The 19049-nt window shown below is 38.9% G+C and overlaps 1 protein-coding gene across 1 annotated transcript in view; it reads right to left on the bottom strand.

The window, feature by feature from the left end:
* The window catches only part of PIK3C2G (phosphatidylinositol-4-phosphate 3-kinase, catalytic subunit type 2 gamma), a gene marked incomplete at both ends in the record, with an annotated part of 124037 nt that overhangs the window by 49859 nt on the left and 55129 nt on the right, over positions 1–19049 (bottom strand). Inside the window, 6 exons of the mRNA XM_010288538.1 lie at positions 1226–1395; positions 4248–4384; positions 6739–6868; positions 9028–9120; positions 11432–11539; positions 12868–13048. Of these exons, the coding sequence (XP_010286840.1) occupies positions 1226–1395; positions 4248–4384; positions 6739–6868; positions 9028–9120; positions 11432–11539; positions 12868–13048 (819 nt within the window). The remainder of the gene's footprint in view (positions 1–1225; positions 1396–4247; positions 4385–6738; positions 6869–9027; positions 9121–11431; positions 11540–12867; positions 13049–19049) is intronic.

Raw genomic sequence — 19049 nt, 5'->3', positions numbered from 1 at the left:
CCTGCTGGGCTCCAAAAGGAAGTTTCCTGGAGTGAGGGATGCAACACTTGACTCAGAGTGTGAATGAGTATCTTTTTTTATTACTCTGTTCTGCTTTATTCTTTCCACAGCAAGTAAGTAGAATTAAGGGAGCATATCTTGAATGATTGACGATAATTCTGAGCACTGCTACTAAATCTTTTGACTCCTTGGCTTAGAACTACTTATTAGCCCCATCAGCTTCCCTCTTATCAATACTCCCACACTGTTATTTCTGTCTTAACACACTGAGATAGCTTAAAATAGTCAAAGGCCAGCTTAAAATAAAAATTTAAAATATTAAAGAAAAAGAAGAAAAAAGGAAGGAACAATTAGCTCAAACTTAATTCTGGGACTAGTTCTGGAAATTATTAGGAAATGTGGAGGAAAGACACACACACACTCATCCTGTCAGTATTAGGGATCATTTATCCATTCTCTACTCTGCTATAACACCTTCTTTGTGTTTTGCCCATACTGGCATTATCCTATGTATTCTTATTCCATCCCAATTCATTCCTCCATAGTATGTTCACATTCGGAACTGGAATGCATGATCACACTATTTTATTTATCTTTATCACAGGATAGTTACATCACAGATCGATACAAACACAGAAAAATCACAGCTTTGTTTAGGAAAAATTAGGTATTTGTAAAGCAGCCCCTGAGCTCAGTGTGGTTAGATGTAAAACTTCAAAAGATAATGAAAAAGTTTGCAATTTTACCCACAGAGGCATAATGTAATTATTCTCCAGGTCTATTTTGAAAATTTGGTTTCTTCTCTGAAAATGGGAAGAAAGTGATCTATTAGATACATCTATGATTTTGGATCCATTATCCAAATGGATACTCTTTTGTTAGAAAAAAAAGATGGACATCAGAATTCTTCTGGCATAGGCCAGTCTACTACTCTGGTCACTACTGAACTGCATCATTCAAATCTTTCACCAAGCAAGCATTTAGATTTTTTTTTTTTTTTAGACTGAAAGGGGATATCCAACATCTCATTTTAAGTCTTTTTCCAGTCATTTCCATTTTTTTTTTTTGAGGTTTTGTGAACAATGAAAAGATGTTGTTTTGGAAAATTCAGAAATCAGAAAAGAAGCATGATCTCATTTGTATGTTTCCCATGGGTGTTGATAAGGCTGTGAAATTTCAGAACATTGCTTTAAAGTTTACTATATGTGTTACTATAGATACTAACCTTTTTATGCTTCCAAATGTCTGTGCGTGACCTAAAAATCTTCCAAAATCTATGTGGAACATGTGTCCAGCATTTGTCAGCATTATGTTGTCACTGTGTCGATCGCAGACTCCCAGAATGAAGGTGACAACACACCAGCCAGCGCAGGAATAAAAGAAATTCCTTATTGCCTAGTTAGTAAAACAAAAGCACTTATTGGAAATATAGAGATATGTATTTGTTTGTGATGCTAACAAGAAAACCAAAAATTGTAGTTCTACAAATAACATGCATATTGTTAAATTTTTAACAGACAGGTGTTTGAAGGAATGGTACGCAAACAAATAATACACAAATTTCAAAGTTACAATGCAGGAACAATTCTATGCATGAGGTTTTCACCTTGCGTTTCACGGTACTTGGGTACTTGGAATTCTATGGAAAACTTCTAAGGTGAAACGTACCTAAGAAAAGCAAGCTTCTTGGCAGGAAGTTGAAATTTTTTGTTCAATAGCCTGCATTTATATCGTAATAACAATTGTTTGGAAATTAGTTGGAAATCCACAAATTTAACCATTTGCTTTGTAAAGAAAGTAGGTTATTTTACAGCCACTGTACTCTTCTGTATCTACATGGGTCTTTTTTCTCCAGAACTCGGTTTCCTTTCTCAAATCCTAATTAATCAAGTCTCACAATATTCCAGCCCAAAGAATTCAGGCCGATTTTACAGAAATGTACTGAAACAAAGAAAGGCTAAATCATTTTCTGCTCATAACATTTGTGAATCTGAATAGACTATGGGATCAAACCTAGTGTCTTGCAGAGAGACCCAAGAGAGTGATTAAACCAAAACCCAGTCTAGCAGTCATGTTTAATATAACCTACTCTGATACTCTTTTACATGGTAGAGATCTGTGCTTTCATGGTTAGTCTACTTTGTAGTAGAGTAGCTCATTCAGATCTATCTCATGAATCTCTTTACAATATTACACTGTGGCATTGCTCTTTGCCAAAAACGTGCCCATGGCAGATATAGGAAAAGGTACAAGTTAATTATCTGCTCACCAGACACTCATAGGTAATTCCAAGCTTTCTGCTAACTTCAGTGGGAAGTATTTAACAACTGTGATTTCTTTGAGTAGAAGAATCTATCCAATCTCTTTCACAACACACATATTCAGTGTCTTCCCCAAGGGGAGAGTTACTCCTGATTGAAATGATGATCACTTTTCTACCCCAGAGCATAAGGAATAGTTTTTGGGTTTTTTTAGTCTTACCTATTACAGTCTAAGAACTGAAAATGCAGTTCTTATTCAGAAGTCTTAATTTCCCATGAATCTTAATGTGATCCATTTGTATAGAAACCCAAACAATTCTAATCTGCGATCTTTATATTTTTGGACGAAACCTACATTAGCCAAGGTAAATCATTATCTAGGCATTGAGGATTTCCGTGTAGATGCAGGGTGCCACCTGCAACAGCTGATATGGATGACAGCACCGTGGAAGACTCAGGCCACAGCACAAGAGTTGGCTGAATTTTATGTCTAACTGTACTACTCACCCACGTCGATCACCTTGGATAAAATACCTAAGCTTTCTGTGATTTTGTTCACCCAACTGTAAAATGAGGACATTAAAGCTTACTTTGCATGATGTTTTTTTGAGCACCTTAGAAACAGTATTGTATAAGATTATTAATGAGTAGAAAAGAAAGGTTCCTTCACCCGCGAGTGCAAGGTGAATGTAAAGTAGTAATTTTATGCATGCCCTATGCAATCAGATATGACTGTATTTTATGTCGAAAAAACTGAAAGGGGGAGAAATTGGTTTTAGAATATTCCACATTAATGGTACTTTTTACAAACAGCAGCAGCAGCAAGAAACCAGGTTTTCAATCAATAATTAATAGTATCTCACTTTTCAATGGAAACATTGGCTGCTCTTTGACCATAACACGGTAAACATACAAACTTGTAAAAAATTTCTATACAGATTGTTCCTGTTTAATTGCATCAAGATGATATACTAGGAATTCAAGTGTTCTTACTGAAAATGTGGATGAACAAACGCCTATGGAATAATTACAAAATTACTAAAATTTATGAAACATATTTATGTTATACATCTACTAATAAACTGCTATAAAAACACTGAATTTTCAGAATGATAAACACTCAAAGCTCCCCTTTAAATTTAAAATTTTGGCTACCAATCGACTGTGGGCACGAAGTAGGGTTCTAAAAATTGTCCCAGCAACACAAACATTAAAATGGTTCTTCATGGTCCTCAGAACATGCTTAGACAATAAAGACTGAATAGAAGAGTTCCTTGGGAAACCTCTGCTTCTACAAATAAAATTTCCAATTTTTTGGTTCATCCATAATGTCTAGCTTCATAAAATCAGAAGCATTACAGGGGATGCCACAATGTGATATGAAAAGCATGGTGAAGCTTCATTATGATGTTACCCCTTGGTAACTTGATTCCAGAGGATGATGGTGACAGAACCATTTTTTAATTGTGTTTTCTTTCAATGGTCCTATCAGACCAGACTCCCTGTGGATCTTCACTAGTTTTGTAGCATCTGGCACTGTCTGTACCAATTATGTATCATACAACTAGGTACTTTTGATAAAACAGCTTTCTAAAACAGTGCGTATTGACATAGTCATTTCCAAATGCAGGAAATCCACAACGACTTTGCATGGTTTATATAAAATAAAGTACTTAGAGAGCTGACCTAAAAAAGAAATGTTTTTGAGTTCAATACTAATTTCTACTTCAGCTTCTCTTCATTTTACTTCTGAATTTCGAAAGATCTCTACGACACATCTTTATAGAAAATGTATTACAATGCACCTGATCCAGAGAAATATCTCCTTAGAAAGAGAGTGGCATTTAAGTCCGTTCCCTGGCTTCTATACATATGACTTGTTTGTCTTGTGTCTGACTTGTTTGTATTTGCTGCTTCCTGCCATTTGGTTTCTTTTTTCCCCATGGTAAAACATGGAATGTATAATAAGCTTCATTATGACGTTACCTCTTGGTAACTTGATTCCAGAGGATGATGGTGACGGAACCATTTTTTAATTGTGTTTTCTTTCAGTGGTCCTATCAGACCAGACTCCCTGTGGATCTTCGCTAGTGTTGTAGCATCTGGCACCATCTGTACCAATCCTAATCAGATAGAAAAGAGTTCCCATGAAAAACCTTCAACCTTAAAAAGATATGAAGACCATCGATGCATATTGCCTATTGTTGGATCATTCCATGCAGAAAAAAACACATTTAAAAGCTTATAAAATAATGAATGCAATAGAAAATATAGGTCAGGATTTTTTTTGTCTTTCTCTTTGGACACAAAAGCCAAAGGACACTTAGTAAAAAGTGGCAGTTCTGCAAATGAGAAATAAAAACACCAATAACAATATTGTGGAAACAACTGCCTCAAGGTACCGACAAGGCCTGCAATTTAACAAGATTCAACGTGGGTAGAATATGTACACAAACAACAAAAATCTATAAAAAAATAGGATCAGATATTTACAACTAAATATGAAGTTATTTCATACGTGTTTACTGTCAAGAATGCTACACAAATTTTTCTGCAGTATGTGATGCTGATCACAGCTGGGAAAAAGGATACTAGATAATGCAGAAATTAGTCTGATCCAAGATGACATAAACTGGGACTTTGAAGTGCAGACAGAAGCCAAGCATTTTGCAATGCTTCACTTGAATCCTCTGCCTTTACTGCATGCACTTAATTCCTTTTTTGGAACTGAGACCCAGCTTGCCAGCTTTCTGTCCTTGTCCCTGTGTCTGGTCCCCTGGCACATCATCCCACAACTCTGCATTACAGGAAGGGCTTCCTCTAATAATTTCAGTTGGTGACAGGCTCCTTTACTATACCATGCCTGGAAAGTGGCATCCTACCAGCGCTTTATCTGAAGTGCAGACAGAAGCCAAGCATTTTGCAATGCTTCACTTGAATCCTCTGCCTTTACTGCATGCACTTAATTCCTTTTTTGGAACTGAGACCCAGCTTGCCAGCTTTCTGTCCTTGTCCCTGTGTCTGGTCCCCTGGCACATCATCCCACAACTCTGCATTACAGGAAGGGCTTCCTCTAATAATTTCAGTTGGTGACAGGCCTGGAAAGTGGCATCCTACCAGCACTTTATCTGCTTTCCACAGTTCTATGAAAAGTGCCTTCTGTGCTCCCATGACTATGAAATTATCATCTCCTATCTCCTTTGTGTAGGAAAGATGGCCCATGGAGCAAGTTGTTAGCCTAGGACTTGGAAGACCTGGGTGCACAAGGTGACTTTAGCACATGTAACTACGTACATAAGTATGACCACAGGCATGTCACTTGGTCCTTTTATCCTTAATCATTAACTGTAAATCAATTACATTAATGTTTCTGTAGCTCACAAGGAGAGACGTTGTGAAGAAAATCTGTCAGACACCAAGGTTTTCTGCTGCTATGGTGTTGAAAGGGAGAGACTGTCTGGCAGAGAATATTATTTGCAGATGATCCCTGTATCTTTCTTGGCAAAAATCAAATTAAGTGCCAGTATATAAGAAAGACTATAATATTATGTTCAGAAATGGTATTCTTGTATTATTTGCCTTTGAAGAAGAAGCCTTCAAGCTTTGACTCCCACCTCTATAAAGAAGGGAGGAATCTTTTTCAGCTCATCTCAACCACCCTCCATGTGCATGAAGACCTATCTATACTTTCTCCCACCTCCTTCAGATCATTCATCCTCTCTCATTTCCTCTTTGTGGCTCAGAATTAAATGAGGGGGGGCGGGGTGGGTAGTTTTTTGTACAGCAGGTAACCTGGACACATCAGTCTTCTATTTGTGCAAGGATTATTTTCAGTAAAAGATTTTGAGAGTCAGTAAAAAATAGTAAGCTTATTGCTGTCAGTAAATTTCTTTAACAAGCAATTGGTAACCCTGCTACAGCTCTGCTATAATAACCATAAAAGAGAAAAATAAAGCTTTCAGATGAGTCAGGCTTGCCCTAAGCAGCATAAATCACAAGAGTAATATTTCAAAATCAACACTGTGAAGCTGTCATCAATTGTCTACAGGTACTTTCTGTAGCCACATGCAACCAGGTTCATTTAAGCATTTATGCAGGATCACACTGGATTAAAACTTTAGTAGGCATGGTCAATTTTCTCCAAGGCCCTCTTTTTGATGTGTGAAGTTACTTTTAAGAATCTGATGCAAGCTGATGGTCTTGAGGCTTTTGGAAAATTCTAGCCTAAGTTCCTACAAAATTCAATGAGTTTAGTTTTACTTCTTCTGGAGAAGCAGAATGAATAAATAAAATGAATGTTCAGGAGTAGGCAAGTATACAATTTAGAGTAACAGATATTCTCAGCATTTCTTTTTTTAAGGGGAAGATAAATGAGACACCCATAAAAATAAAAGTTAAAGGGAGGATTTTTGTATACTGCTGTTTACATGAGATATGAATAATGTATTACAGGTAACTTTCCTAGTGTAAAACTGACCTTGGTCTTTTCCTGTAGACAAACACCTATAAATGATCATTTGCATATCGAGTCCCTCTTGGAGCCAAATGCTGTCCATCACGTGAACAATTTGCAGAACCAGCATATCTTGACGTAGATCGTCGCCTATCTGTGAAAATTGCACAAGAAATACAGGTTTCTCCTTCAATACCAGACAGAAATAACTTCCTATTTCATTTGGAATTTTTTCCCTCACCAAAATAGCTGTGTTCATTTTACAGTAAATCCCTCTTGCTTTTCTTCAAAGTTGTTTTAAATCTTCCTGTGTCGGAAGAGGACAGCGTAAATGGCACACATAGGCAGAAACAGTTTTGGCAGCCACTGAGATGGCAACAAATGCTCCCTGAGTAACTGCAGTCTTTCTGCTTATTATTCCTATGAAATTATTAGAGTTTGAAAATTTAATCCAGAGGTAGGATCTTAATTTAGTTACATGTTAAAGTCTACCTAATGCTAGATCCCTTTTCACAAATGACAGCATTTTTCTAATGTTATGCTTTGCAGCACGCTGAAGGGAAATTTTATAATGAATTTGTATTTTACCCATGACCTGATTCATACTCAAACAGTGATAGAGTGTTGACTGCTCTCCCCCTGGAGTTGGTCAAACAATAATCTTAGTGAAATGGGTCTTTAACTGTAGGCACAAAAGGTAATGAAGAGATTATCTTCAACCATGGCTAAATAAATGGCCTGTGAAAACAAAAGCCTTGCTTTTTTAGTTTCCTCCTTCCCACCCCATCTAAAATACATGTGACTTTTACTGGTATTTGTAAGTGCTTTATTCTTTTATTATGTTCTTTTTACAGAAGCATCTACAGACATTTACTGCCATTAAGTGAGTATTTAAGGTGAAATAGAGTCATCTTTAAGAAAAAAATCCAAATCTTCTTTCTTTCATTTAAAGGTAATCTTAATCCAAATTAATTCTTCTTAGTACCGAAACCTGAGAAAAATCTTATTCTCTCCACTTACTTTCCCTCCTTCCCTCACATACACAGTCGGTAGACAATTTAGTACCATAGTGCTTATCATTTTATGTACGCATTATCCATCATGAATAAACAATGGAACTATAGTACAAAGATACTTTAACACAATAGTTTGCTGACAGGAGAAGGTGATGTCAGCTATAATACTTCTACAGCAACTAGACAGTTGGTTGGTTGTTGAATGTTACTGAGCAGGGAAAATACTGTCTAGGTAGAACGAGCACAAATGTTTAAATGCCCCCATGAGCAGGCACTTGCTCAAATTGCTCAAGTAAGTAGGAATCTGTCTATTTAATGTTTTTAATATTTAATATTTCAAATGAAATATTGTAAGAAACAGCTTTCTAAATGTTTAGAAAAACTTAACGTTGCTAGCCTCCCCCTAACACACCTGGAAAGCATACTTCTATTCCCGAGAATCACAGCTGCTTTAAAGGTCAATTTAATTCAAGACAGGCTAGAAATGTTTTTCTTTTTTTTTTTTTAATTTTTTGTTATTAATTTTCAGGCTTCTGGTTTGGAACAAGATACTGCAAAAGATCTAAGAATAATGTATTTGGCAACACTGACCATTTTGTATCCGTCAGCCATTTTATGAACTTCAGTGTTCCCTAAAAACAGTGTCCACTCTTATGGAAGACTTTTGCTCTTTTAAAAGTAACTTTAGATTGCATGTATTGTCATTTGTGGGTGGACATAGCACTGTCCTGAACTCTGAAGCTTTGAAGGTGTCAGCTGGAAAATAAACCAGAGTTTATTTTCAGTCAGTTCCTCCAGGTAAATCCAATGAGATCGAGCTCCTCTGCTCTCCCCTCCACCTTCCTTTTCCTCAGCCCATGCTGCCTGATAGGGGCGGAATTAGTTCTCTATAGCAAATACAGTCTCCAACACTCCAGTATTTCGGTTTGTTAGAGACATACGGACAAGGCTACTGGATTCAGTCATTCTGAACTATCCCTCCTCTGAGACTTGCCCTTTGACTCCAGTGTGATAAATAAACTAGATTTAAAATATAAACTTCGTATTTTAGCCTGGTTGTCTCCACTAAGAAAAAAAATTGCAAGTTGTTTGATTCTCTACCGATCAAAAAGTTTCTACTTCAATGCACTGTCTCAGCACAGTCCATTAAAATTCTAGTGTAAAAAATAATTGGGAAAAGTGAACAGCAGAGCTAAATCAAACATTCTCAGACTCAAGGTTTAAAACATAAATTAGGTGAATTTCAAATCAACATTTTCCATACAAAAAAGAACTGAGGATTAGAGGAAGAACATACCTTAAAAATAACATTGATGTTTCCACTTGGAGCATTTGCATTGATGAAAGTGATTTTTAATGGAAACGCGTTGGATGTAAAATATGAACATGACTTCCGGGCAAAAAGATGAGAGAACAACAACAGTGTCACATATAGAAAACATCAGGCTAATACAATACCTCCTAAAAAGGTACCATCTTTAAACAATGCTCAATTGCACTGATAACAAAAACAAGTAATTCTTGATATTATTGACAGTTTAACTGGGTCATGAAAATTTGAAATTCTTTTCCACAGGCAATTTATTTTACCCACAAATCAGTTTATATGAATGGATAATATTTTCTGTACTGTTTTTCATTTTAACCCAGGCCTGTTAACGATAAACTTTGTCTGGGACTGGAGTGGATGAAGTACATAAGACTGATCTAATAAGAATCTGTAAAGCACTGAAAAGCCTTTGGTCCTATTCTTTTCTGAAAAAAAAGTATTGCTCGATCACACAATCTTTATTGAAGCAAAGAACCTGCTAATTTCTTTGGTGACCTCACTCTGGCTGAGGATACAGGAAATTCTGAAAATCACAATCTATTTTATGTGGAATTTATCTTAACAAAGCATAAACTCTGACTTCTTATGCCCTACAGCTCCTTCCACCTGAAGACCTCAAAGGTCTTCAAAAAGCATTAATGAGCCAAGCACTGCAAAGCCTGTGTGAGTTAGGGTAGTATTATTACCATCATTAAAAGGGGGGGGGAGGGAAGGGGGGGCAGAGAGAAACCCACCAAAAAACCAACCAAAGACAATGGTAAATTAATGGCCTCGTTTCTAGAAAAAATTAGCACCCCACGGGAGCTGCTGCTCTCCTTACTGGGTGGAGTGCAATGGAGGCTAATTTGAACAAAAACATTACTAGACACAGCTGTGTCTTGCTTTTCATCTAAATATCTCGAATCATGGTACAAGCATGCAAATATTGTCTCAGCTGCATCATACCTCTGCGACATGCACTAGCTATTATTGATGATGAAATCCTGACCCCCTATGGAATTTTGCCAATTGAAATGTCTCAATAAGTGCTCAAAAGGTTACTGTGAGGTAATGTGTTACCGATAGAGCTGGGAGCACTGCTTGCTACTGGTAAAATCAATAGATAACACCAAAATGAATTAAATTTAGGTAATTATAAGCACTTAAAAATTCCAATTTGCATGATTTTACTGACATACAGTTCATTTCAGAAGCTACATATATTTATAGCAAGATAATGGCCTGTAATGATATAAGAAAAATGAAAAAAAAACCCCAAACTTCAGATACTTATATTTAAACATGTTATATCTGTTCAGCCAGGCTGCTGCAGTATAAATAGCATGACTGTATGGTGAGATACCTTCCCATTAGTCATTATTTCCAAAAAGCCTGAAAGCTGTGAGAAGCAGCAGGCTTCAAATTCTTCTCACTTATATCATACGCAATTGGCCCAAGCCTGTGGGGTGCTGGAAGACCTCTGTTCTCAGCAAGATCAAGGCTGAATAGCAATTACTTGGAGAATCACAGGTCAAAGGCAGTTGAAGGGATCAGCACCTCTTAGAATCAGGTCCACTGTGGATAATGAGCCAGAGAACGAAAACAGAGCACAAATTGCTGTAATTAGGCAGCTATAACTGGTAATGTATGTAATGTAAACTGGTAATGTATCTTCGTGTTTGTTTTCTCTTGCTGCTGGACACTTTTCCTTCTCCAGAGCTGGAAGAGCTCATTCCTGGCATAATATTGCTTATGAAAACATTTCTAAACAATGAGTAACTGAGTCTTAGTGCTGTGGTCAAAGTAAAGTCAAGGAAGAATATTGTTGTTTCCCTTATTTTTAAGCCATTTTTTAATAGGGGACACAGACACGGGTGAGTTAAAATTTCACATTTTAGCAATCCTCAGTCACGTGCCTAGTCTCACCTCAGCAAAAAGAGAGCTAGCTCTAGACCTCTAGCTGCTCCCATCTATGAAAAGAGAGAGTCTTGGGTGAGCAAAAACTGCCACCAAGAGCTACCTGGGCAGGATGGTAACCAGGTCTCAGCTTCAGGGGAGCCAAGCGCCCTTGCGGATCCCAACACCACGGCAGGGCAGCTGAGCTGGGAGTGGGCTGCGCAGAGTTTGAAATCTTTGCTGCTGCTGCTGCTGCACAAAGGGAGACACGCATGCAACGCACACCCCACCAGTCTCCTTCACCTCTGCCTCCAGTAAAGGCCCCCAATGTCAAGGGGATTAGGCTGGATGTCAGTTTACCAGATGACTCATGCTTAATACCAGTAAGATTATTTCCTAGTCAATGCAGCCATTCATTCCCATTCCCTCTTTTTACTAAAAAAAAAAAAAAAAAAAAAAAATTACAAACATAATCCATTGCATGAGCTAGACTTACATCTGCCTCTACGCCTTGGACAACAAGTGCGGGATTCAGGGGAAGTCGACAAACCTTTACCTCCTGGAAGAACTGCTGAAGTCTGTTAAGTTCCACCTTTAACACCTCCTGCAACATATGAACCATTACGGCAACTATGAAAGAACATAACAGCAGTTTTTAAGCGATTGATTGTCTTTCCATATTTTAAACAGTTTCTGGAGCTAGTAGCATCCATGTAACCTTATAGCAGCTAATGAGGGCACACTCAGGTGTTGTTATTAAAAGCTAGAACTGTGATTTTACTCCACATTCATGCATTTACTGCCCAGATGCACTACCAGTTCATGCTGTCATGTCGGTCCAGATTCGATACCCTTCATTAGGGGCTGATTAGCCTCACACCTGCTCTGCTGAATCTCATCTCTTTTTTGCCTTGCTGGACAACTTGTTGCTCAACACTGTGATCTCCCTTGACTAATTGTAGGTGTGTTAGCGGCAAGGTTTGGGAGTTTCTCAGTATCACAGCAACTGCAGCCTTGAGATTAATCTCTAAAATCTGAATTATGCATCAGTAATGTATAATGTATCACTACTATTTCTTTTTCTTTACATGGATTTTTCTCTTTGCAAATATTTTTGTGTTTTTACTTCCATGTTTGCTTTGCTGCTCTCAGTAGCAACACCGTGTTTTCTGAAAAAATCCTTTGAAAATTTTTGAATCCTTAAGAAGGTAAAAAGAATTCATGATAACTTTCAAGATAACCAGCAGTGGCAGGTATGTTTTTATTTGGCTTTCTGGTCAGTCTTGCTGCGATCTCAGGAAGAAACAGTTTTACACATCAGGTAAGTAAGTCTTGGAAAATTAACTGTTTTGAATTAAAAATGTACTTATGCAATATAAAAACTGCACCCGCTGGAGAAGACAGCAAGCCTTCTACTGCCAGGAGTGCACCCCTGCAGATATGCATACAGTATTAATTGCTGAATGCTATATTTGAGATACTAAGTACAGTCCACTCTGGTTGGCTTTGCCAAGAAACATGGGTGTACAGCCTATCAGGACAACTCTTAGCAAAGTTTCCAAGAAACACCGCATCTCTACAGGAGTCAAATATTTTGGCATGAGATGCTGAATATGAGTGTTCCTTTCAGTAAAATGTTAATCAGCTTTGCTGACATTATTTCTGACCACCTCCAAGTCTGGTTGAGAAACCATTGATGAAGGAATTTAAATGGCTTAAAAGATCTGCTGACCTCAAGACTAATAGTGATAAGAATTGTCCCATTAAATATACGTGTCTTATTTGTTTTTAGAGCAGCACAAAATTTTACAGGTGTTAGCCAAATCTCGGGTTTATTTACATAAAGGTCATTATAGAAAAGAGGTGTCACCATAGAAAAAAAAAAATTAGCTGAAAAAACTTAGATGGAAGGGGAGGTATTTTTTAACAAACCTTTCTTTTTGGGTCACTGGCAGCTTTTACTTTTTTGGCAATGTCTTCCAGAATTCTGACAAGTTTCCCCTCCTTAGAAAACTCATTGCTCAGGGTTTTTCCAGCACAGAATTGGAGAGCAGCCAGTAGTTTCTGATACCAGATTTTGAAATGAACTTCATTCTGTGCGTTCTTCAACAGCCTGAAGGAAGGAGAGGAAAAAACATCTGTGTATCTAAAACTGATTTTTATTTTATACCACCTCTAGCAGGAACAATAAATGCACTCCAGACTAATCTGTATTTGGTGACTTTGGGTAGGAGAGAATGAAAAGAAGTGTTTATTTGTTGGCAGTACTCAAGTCCTATTTGATAACTAATGAGATTCTAAGTGTGTTGAATCAATAGGAACCTGCCATTTCTTATTGTCATACATAGTGCAGTGCCTGTATTGCTTCTTATTTCTGCAAGAAAAGTTTACAAAGTGAAAATAAGTTGTATTTTTTGAAGTCCAGTCTTAAATATATACCCCTAAATCTATTTTTTTTCTCCTGCCAGTACACTTACATAATCAAGCACTTCTTTTAACTAGAAGGTGCATTTAAAAAACATTTTAGTCTTAGACATATCATCAGTTCCAGAAACCTTCACTATTTTGAGGATGCATTTCTGAAATTTGCTATACTGCTAAGAAGAGTGAAATGAGCCTACTTCATTCCTTTCTTTACTGGTAAGTGTTGGTGTAGAGCAAAAATTCAGCTTTTCAGTTCTACTGAAGTTTGTAAAAGCTTTTTTAAACACACCTTTTTTTGTTTGCTTGTTTACCATGCAGTCTTCTCTACTTACACATTCGTTCGGGCCAGGAAAGCTGTAGGGTTTAGGGCTTTCTTTAGTTAATTGAATTGATCACTGGGAAATTTTTTCCTTATGTGGGCCAGAGGTTTTGTACACATTTGATTTACTTTTATAAGTGTAGATGGAATCACCATCTTTACACTGCTACTAACATCTTACCCTTCGCCTGGGATTTCCTTTTGCCTGAAGGACTGATGAACTGCTCTTTGCTTTTGTCTGAGCTTTCCCCCCACAACTTCATCCTTAAGAACGTCTCAAAGCTTAAATTCCTTATAAATGTCTGAACCTTAATGCAGTTTCTCTTACCTGATGAGGTTACTCAAACCTAACAAATAATGCTAGTTTTCACAGCACAGAAATCAGAGAAGCTGTTGACTTTCAAGGCACATCAGATATGAACGTATCACATAGCAAAAGGCAAGAACAAGATATATATCAAGCACTGATATTTAAAGGTAAAAAAAAAATCATAATTCCTATAGACACTTCAACTCTTTCAAATCATATGTAACGCACTGCAATATTGCTACCGCAGACCATGCATCTTTTGGTGATGAGAGATTCCTGTCATCTTTTATAAGGCAATGATCCTTCTAGGTCCTCTTTTCCTATATAATTCAATGCAGAATAATATCACCTACTGGTTTCTGAAAAGCCTTTCTGGTTACACAAAACCTCTGAACATCTAAGGATTTATAAGCACTGAAGATCTTAAAAGAATATGTGGTGTTTCTACCAGAAATGCCTAGACATGAAAGGGAAGAGATATGAAAAGTTTATCATCAGCACTCTCTGGAGGAGATTTAAATGACATTTCTTTTTGTAGACTACAGACTATTAAAAAAAAAATAATTACTTTTCGTATTGGAAAGAAATACAAATTGTCATTGCAGCACCTGGTGGAAGGCAAACCCCAGCACACAGAGACAGCTGTATTCTTACCCTGAACCCTCCACAAACTGAAGAAGGCTGAGAGCACATGCATATATGGTGGTGGATAAACTAATTCTTCCAGATTTCAAGGAGAGTAAGTCCAAGATTCCACAGGATGGCATTCATTTGCTTAAATGTAGATACCTCCTGCCATTTTAGATGTCCTAGGAAATCCTGTTTGGCCTCCAGCTGCTGCCTTGGAAGGGCATGGGCCCACCAGAAGCAACCTCTCATGTGTGCCACTCCCATGCAGATGTCTCAGATGCCCTGTGCTGTGCTACATGGCCTGTGTTTAGGCTACTGAATCACACTCTGCAGCGGCCTTTTAGCCCAGTTGTAGGCAAACAAGATGATTTAGAACAAAAACATACTCTATCCATCTCAACAGCAGGTCAGAAACAGGCTCGGTAATGTTTTTTTTTTTTAAACTAAAGCATCATTGGCACAGTCCAAACTGTCACGTGGGCAGGAATTGTAGCCTGCTGGAGCAGTCTCAGTCCAACTAAACAGCTCACATTTCTTTTGGAGCACAGGCAGAACAAACTTGTCCACTTCTGCCTTACAAAGACAAGTGCAAGTGCACCGAAGAAAAGATGACAGCACTGTGATATCTACTTTGAAGTGGCCAGCTTATGTTGGTGCGGAATCTTCTGTTTGCACTTAGGCTCGCATTGGAATTAGTTCCTGAGCGTCTAAATTAAATTAATTCACCTAATCTATTTTTAACAGTACCTATTTAAGGAACACAGAAAAACTATGTTTTCATGTTTGAGACGTCGCTTTAACCCTCTCAGATATAGAGAACAATAAAACAACTTCTACTTCCCTAAAATGAAAGGCTTAGGATTTCATACACAGGAAGCAAAATAGCAAAACCGAAGTGTTTTCCTATTTTAAGCAGAGCTACACCCTGCATAAGAGAGATCAACCCAGAAGATCCATATTTTAATTATTCTCATGGCTAAGTGTTCCCAGAAAATAAGCTTATATAAACATACGATATAAAGATTTCTTTTCAGCCTGAGAAAGGAGTATGGGCCAGATTCAGATAGCTTATGCATAAGCTGTACATGAGGACAGAGGACGGATAGAGTCTGAGTCCTCTCACACGTGCTTCTTGAGCCCAGTCCATGGGGAAAGGTGAGGCAGTCATCATGATCTCACTTATGAAATCCATTTACATGCCAGCTGCAGCCCAGCACTCATTCCACAGCGTGAATCCACGCGGCAGCTTTTGACAGTGCATGTGCTGCCCCAGCAGCTCCACGAGGGACTGGGGGCCCTGCACTCAAAATGCGTCTCGCGACTGCGGTGCAGGCAGCGCAACTTCCTTCTGCCTGCCCACTGGGCTAGGGATGCTTTCAAAAACCTGTAGACCTTAATTTGCAAAATGATTGGGATTAACTGGGTCTGACTTTTATATTAATTTTATAAAAGCAGTCCCAAGGAGGATACAAAGGACAGCTTTTAATGTGATAACTCATTGTAGGCTTTGCCGAAATGTTATTCAACAACTGAACAAATATGCAGTTGTAATTCTGTCTTTCCAGTTTCTGGGTGCACACATCTTTACCCTGACATTACGAGAACTCAGTGGAGATAGGAAAGTCTGCAACTTCTGAGGTTGCAGGATGGAGAAATGCTCAAGACGCTAATGAAATTTTCAAGTTCGGACAAGATGCCTAGCTGTGACAGGGGAAGACAAAATTGGAATGATTTAAAACTCAAGGCTGCCAGTAAGGAAACATGTGAAGTTGTTTTTTTTTTTTCCTGACAATTTTCACAGCGTTCCGCAAGACAGAACTCAATATAAAAATGTGGCTTTATGCCAGGCCTATACGGAGGATCTTGCTCCTAACAACAGGGAGACTTCCTCACTCTTCAGGGTTCTCTGATTTGGGACAAACGCCCTTGTTCTCAGCAAGGCCAGGCTAATTCAGATACACTGTCCCAAGGTCACTTTCTAGGAAACAGCACAATGGGGCTGGAAACAGAAGGGTGCTGACCTGAAATTTGGTAAAGCAGCAAGCTAGACTGCCCTTGCTCAGCAGCAGTCTGAGGGTCCGAGTCAGATTCTGGGGTGCCCCAAAAGATACCCCTGTCTTCCTTCTGCAAGCAGCTGCTTCCCTTCCTTCCTGCACGCACCCACGCCGTGCCTGCAAGGTGGCTGCAACCCCATTTTCTGTCACTCCCAGCTGCAGAAGTGCGTGTGTGTGCACGTGTGTTTTCTGGGTATGGAAACATAAGCGTGCTGGAGAGAATTTTGCCACAGAGCAGAAAGGAAGGTGGGGTTGAATCAGGCCGAGTTGGGTCAGAGAAGGAGAAACAGGACTAACACCAGCAGCTGTGCATAAAAGGGAAATTAAAAAAAAAAAAAGGCAGGGAAACAAAAGGAAGGAAAGGAATGAGACTGGATGGATCTTGGTACCAAAACAGGTGAGCTGTCCTCATTCTCCTTCTGTGGTGTGGGGATAGAGGGAAGCTGGTGCTCTAAAGGCCTTGCAGCAGACACCGTCTGCTCTCTGAGTTGGATTTGGCAGACGGTGAAAGCGTGAGGCTGCTCAGGCATCTCTGCTGCTTCAACATCTGTTCCTTGTCTCCTTCAGAAAGGGGAGAAGAAAGGTGAACCAGAGAGGAACGCCTGACAGGACAGATTAGCTTGCAGGTAGCCTGTTAAACCAAACTGTAGTAAAAGAAACCCAAGGAAAGGCCAGGATCTCCCGTATCTTACTGCAGGTTTAACCCCTACCTGCTATGAAAGAGCGAGGTACAGTTTGACTGCGTTATTTACATCTGGCGTCAAAGTCAGAGTAGTGATCCTAGTTAATCCGTTTCCAGGTGACGGCTGGTATTCATTACACAAAAGCTGTGCCTACCAGCACACACACTGTGTACTCTTTGCGTAAGGTGTTTTGAATTCAGAGGAACACGATGAAAAGGACGTGCCTTAGGGTTTTAAGGTGAGTGCTGAGGCCCTTACTGTCATCGGTCCATCTTTGGTAAACTTGACCAAGGAAGTCAATATGCTTTGTTATGAAGGTATATTTTATGTTTGTTTTCTGTTTCACTAATTTGGAGGCAGGACGAGTCACAGAAGAGAACATTAGTACGAGACTAGTACTCATTATAGCAATAATCTCCACAGCCCTTCATATCAAAGGTTAGCACACAAAACACACTTCTCTACCGCTGCACAGCTTCCATGTCTAAGGCTGCCATCCATCTTGATTTTCCTTAGGCATTCTGCAATACTTCTTCTCTGTCCTTACTGCTTTAATTGTGCCGTAGAGCTATGGGACACATCTAGAGCATATGATGGATTTTATATTTATCTCCTGGAAGAAAACATTTTACTGTTTGTATTCTTGAACAGAAGAGTAACAGGGGTGGTTTGCCAGTGAGGCTGCACCCGGGCTTTGCAGATTCTTAAATCCCACTGCAAGTTATTCACAGACACAAGGGTGAGATATGACAAAAATGTGCAGCTGAAGGTTAGTACCTCCATCTAGCCTGAGATGGTCCATAAGGATGAGTGGGCAACTGCTGCTATTAATTACTAAGTTGCAAGTAAAATCTTTCTTAGTTTTCTTTTTTATCTCCCCAAGGTTACATTGGACAAGGTTTTTAATTCCTTGCCAGTGATAACAGGAATAATCCCTTTGATAGAGATATCAACACAGCAAGTACAGCACAGACACTGAGAACTCCATTGTCCTCCATCCCCTATGCCCACGACTCCCCTTACTCCTCTGCAGAGTGCAGCCAAGTCTGCAGAACTCATCTTTTTCACTTGCTAGCTGGCCCACTCAGGCACGGCCTTTTTAGACTCAGCCAAACTCTAAGGCAGCAGAGTGCCAAGCTGGCAAATATGACTGTGGCTTTTCTGATCTCTGTGACAGTGCCTAGGATGGACGACTGAACTTGCTGAAGCTCCCAGGAACGAGTCTGTAGGATGGCAGCTATTGCTTCAGAGAACAAAAAGGAACACTTGCACTTGTGATGTACTCTGTTCCCAGCCTCCTTCACAGCCTCGGTGAGAGAAGCCTTCACTGGACAGCAAAATTTAATTTCATTTACCTTGCTGGAAAACCTTAAGTGGCTCTGTTCTCATGGTCCTTTGTTACTCAAGAGAAAACATACAGGCTATCTCTGTCACCTTCCTTTAAAAACTGTATACAGGATAATATCTCCGTTTTAAAACTAACTCCAAATTCTAGGAAGTGTTATTTATGTACTACAGTCATAAAGGAAAACACAGAAAACAACAACATTCTATGTAGACCTATTGGGGTATGGCAATCAACAAAGCAACAGACATAAAAACAAATGAACTGAGAAGCACAAAATGCCTAACACGTTGAGAACACCACAATTTCTGCAGGGGAGAATGGGGAGCAAAGTCAGTTAGGCATAAGA

Source organism: Phaethon lepturus, unplaced genomic scaffold (genome assembly GCF_000687285.1).
Source record: "Phaethon lepturus isolate BGI_N335 unplaced genomic scaffold, ASM68728v1 scaffold8790, whole genome shotgun sequence".
In the NCBI taxonomy this organism is placed as follows: Eukaryota; Metazoa; Chordata; class Aves; order Phaethontiformes; family Phaethontidae; genus Phaethon; species Phaethon lepturus.
The sequence above is the reverse complement of the archived record's forward strand: the minus strand, read 5'-3'. Positions and strand labels throughout refer to the sequence as shown.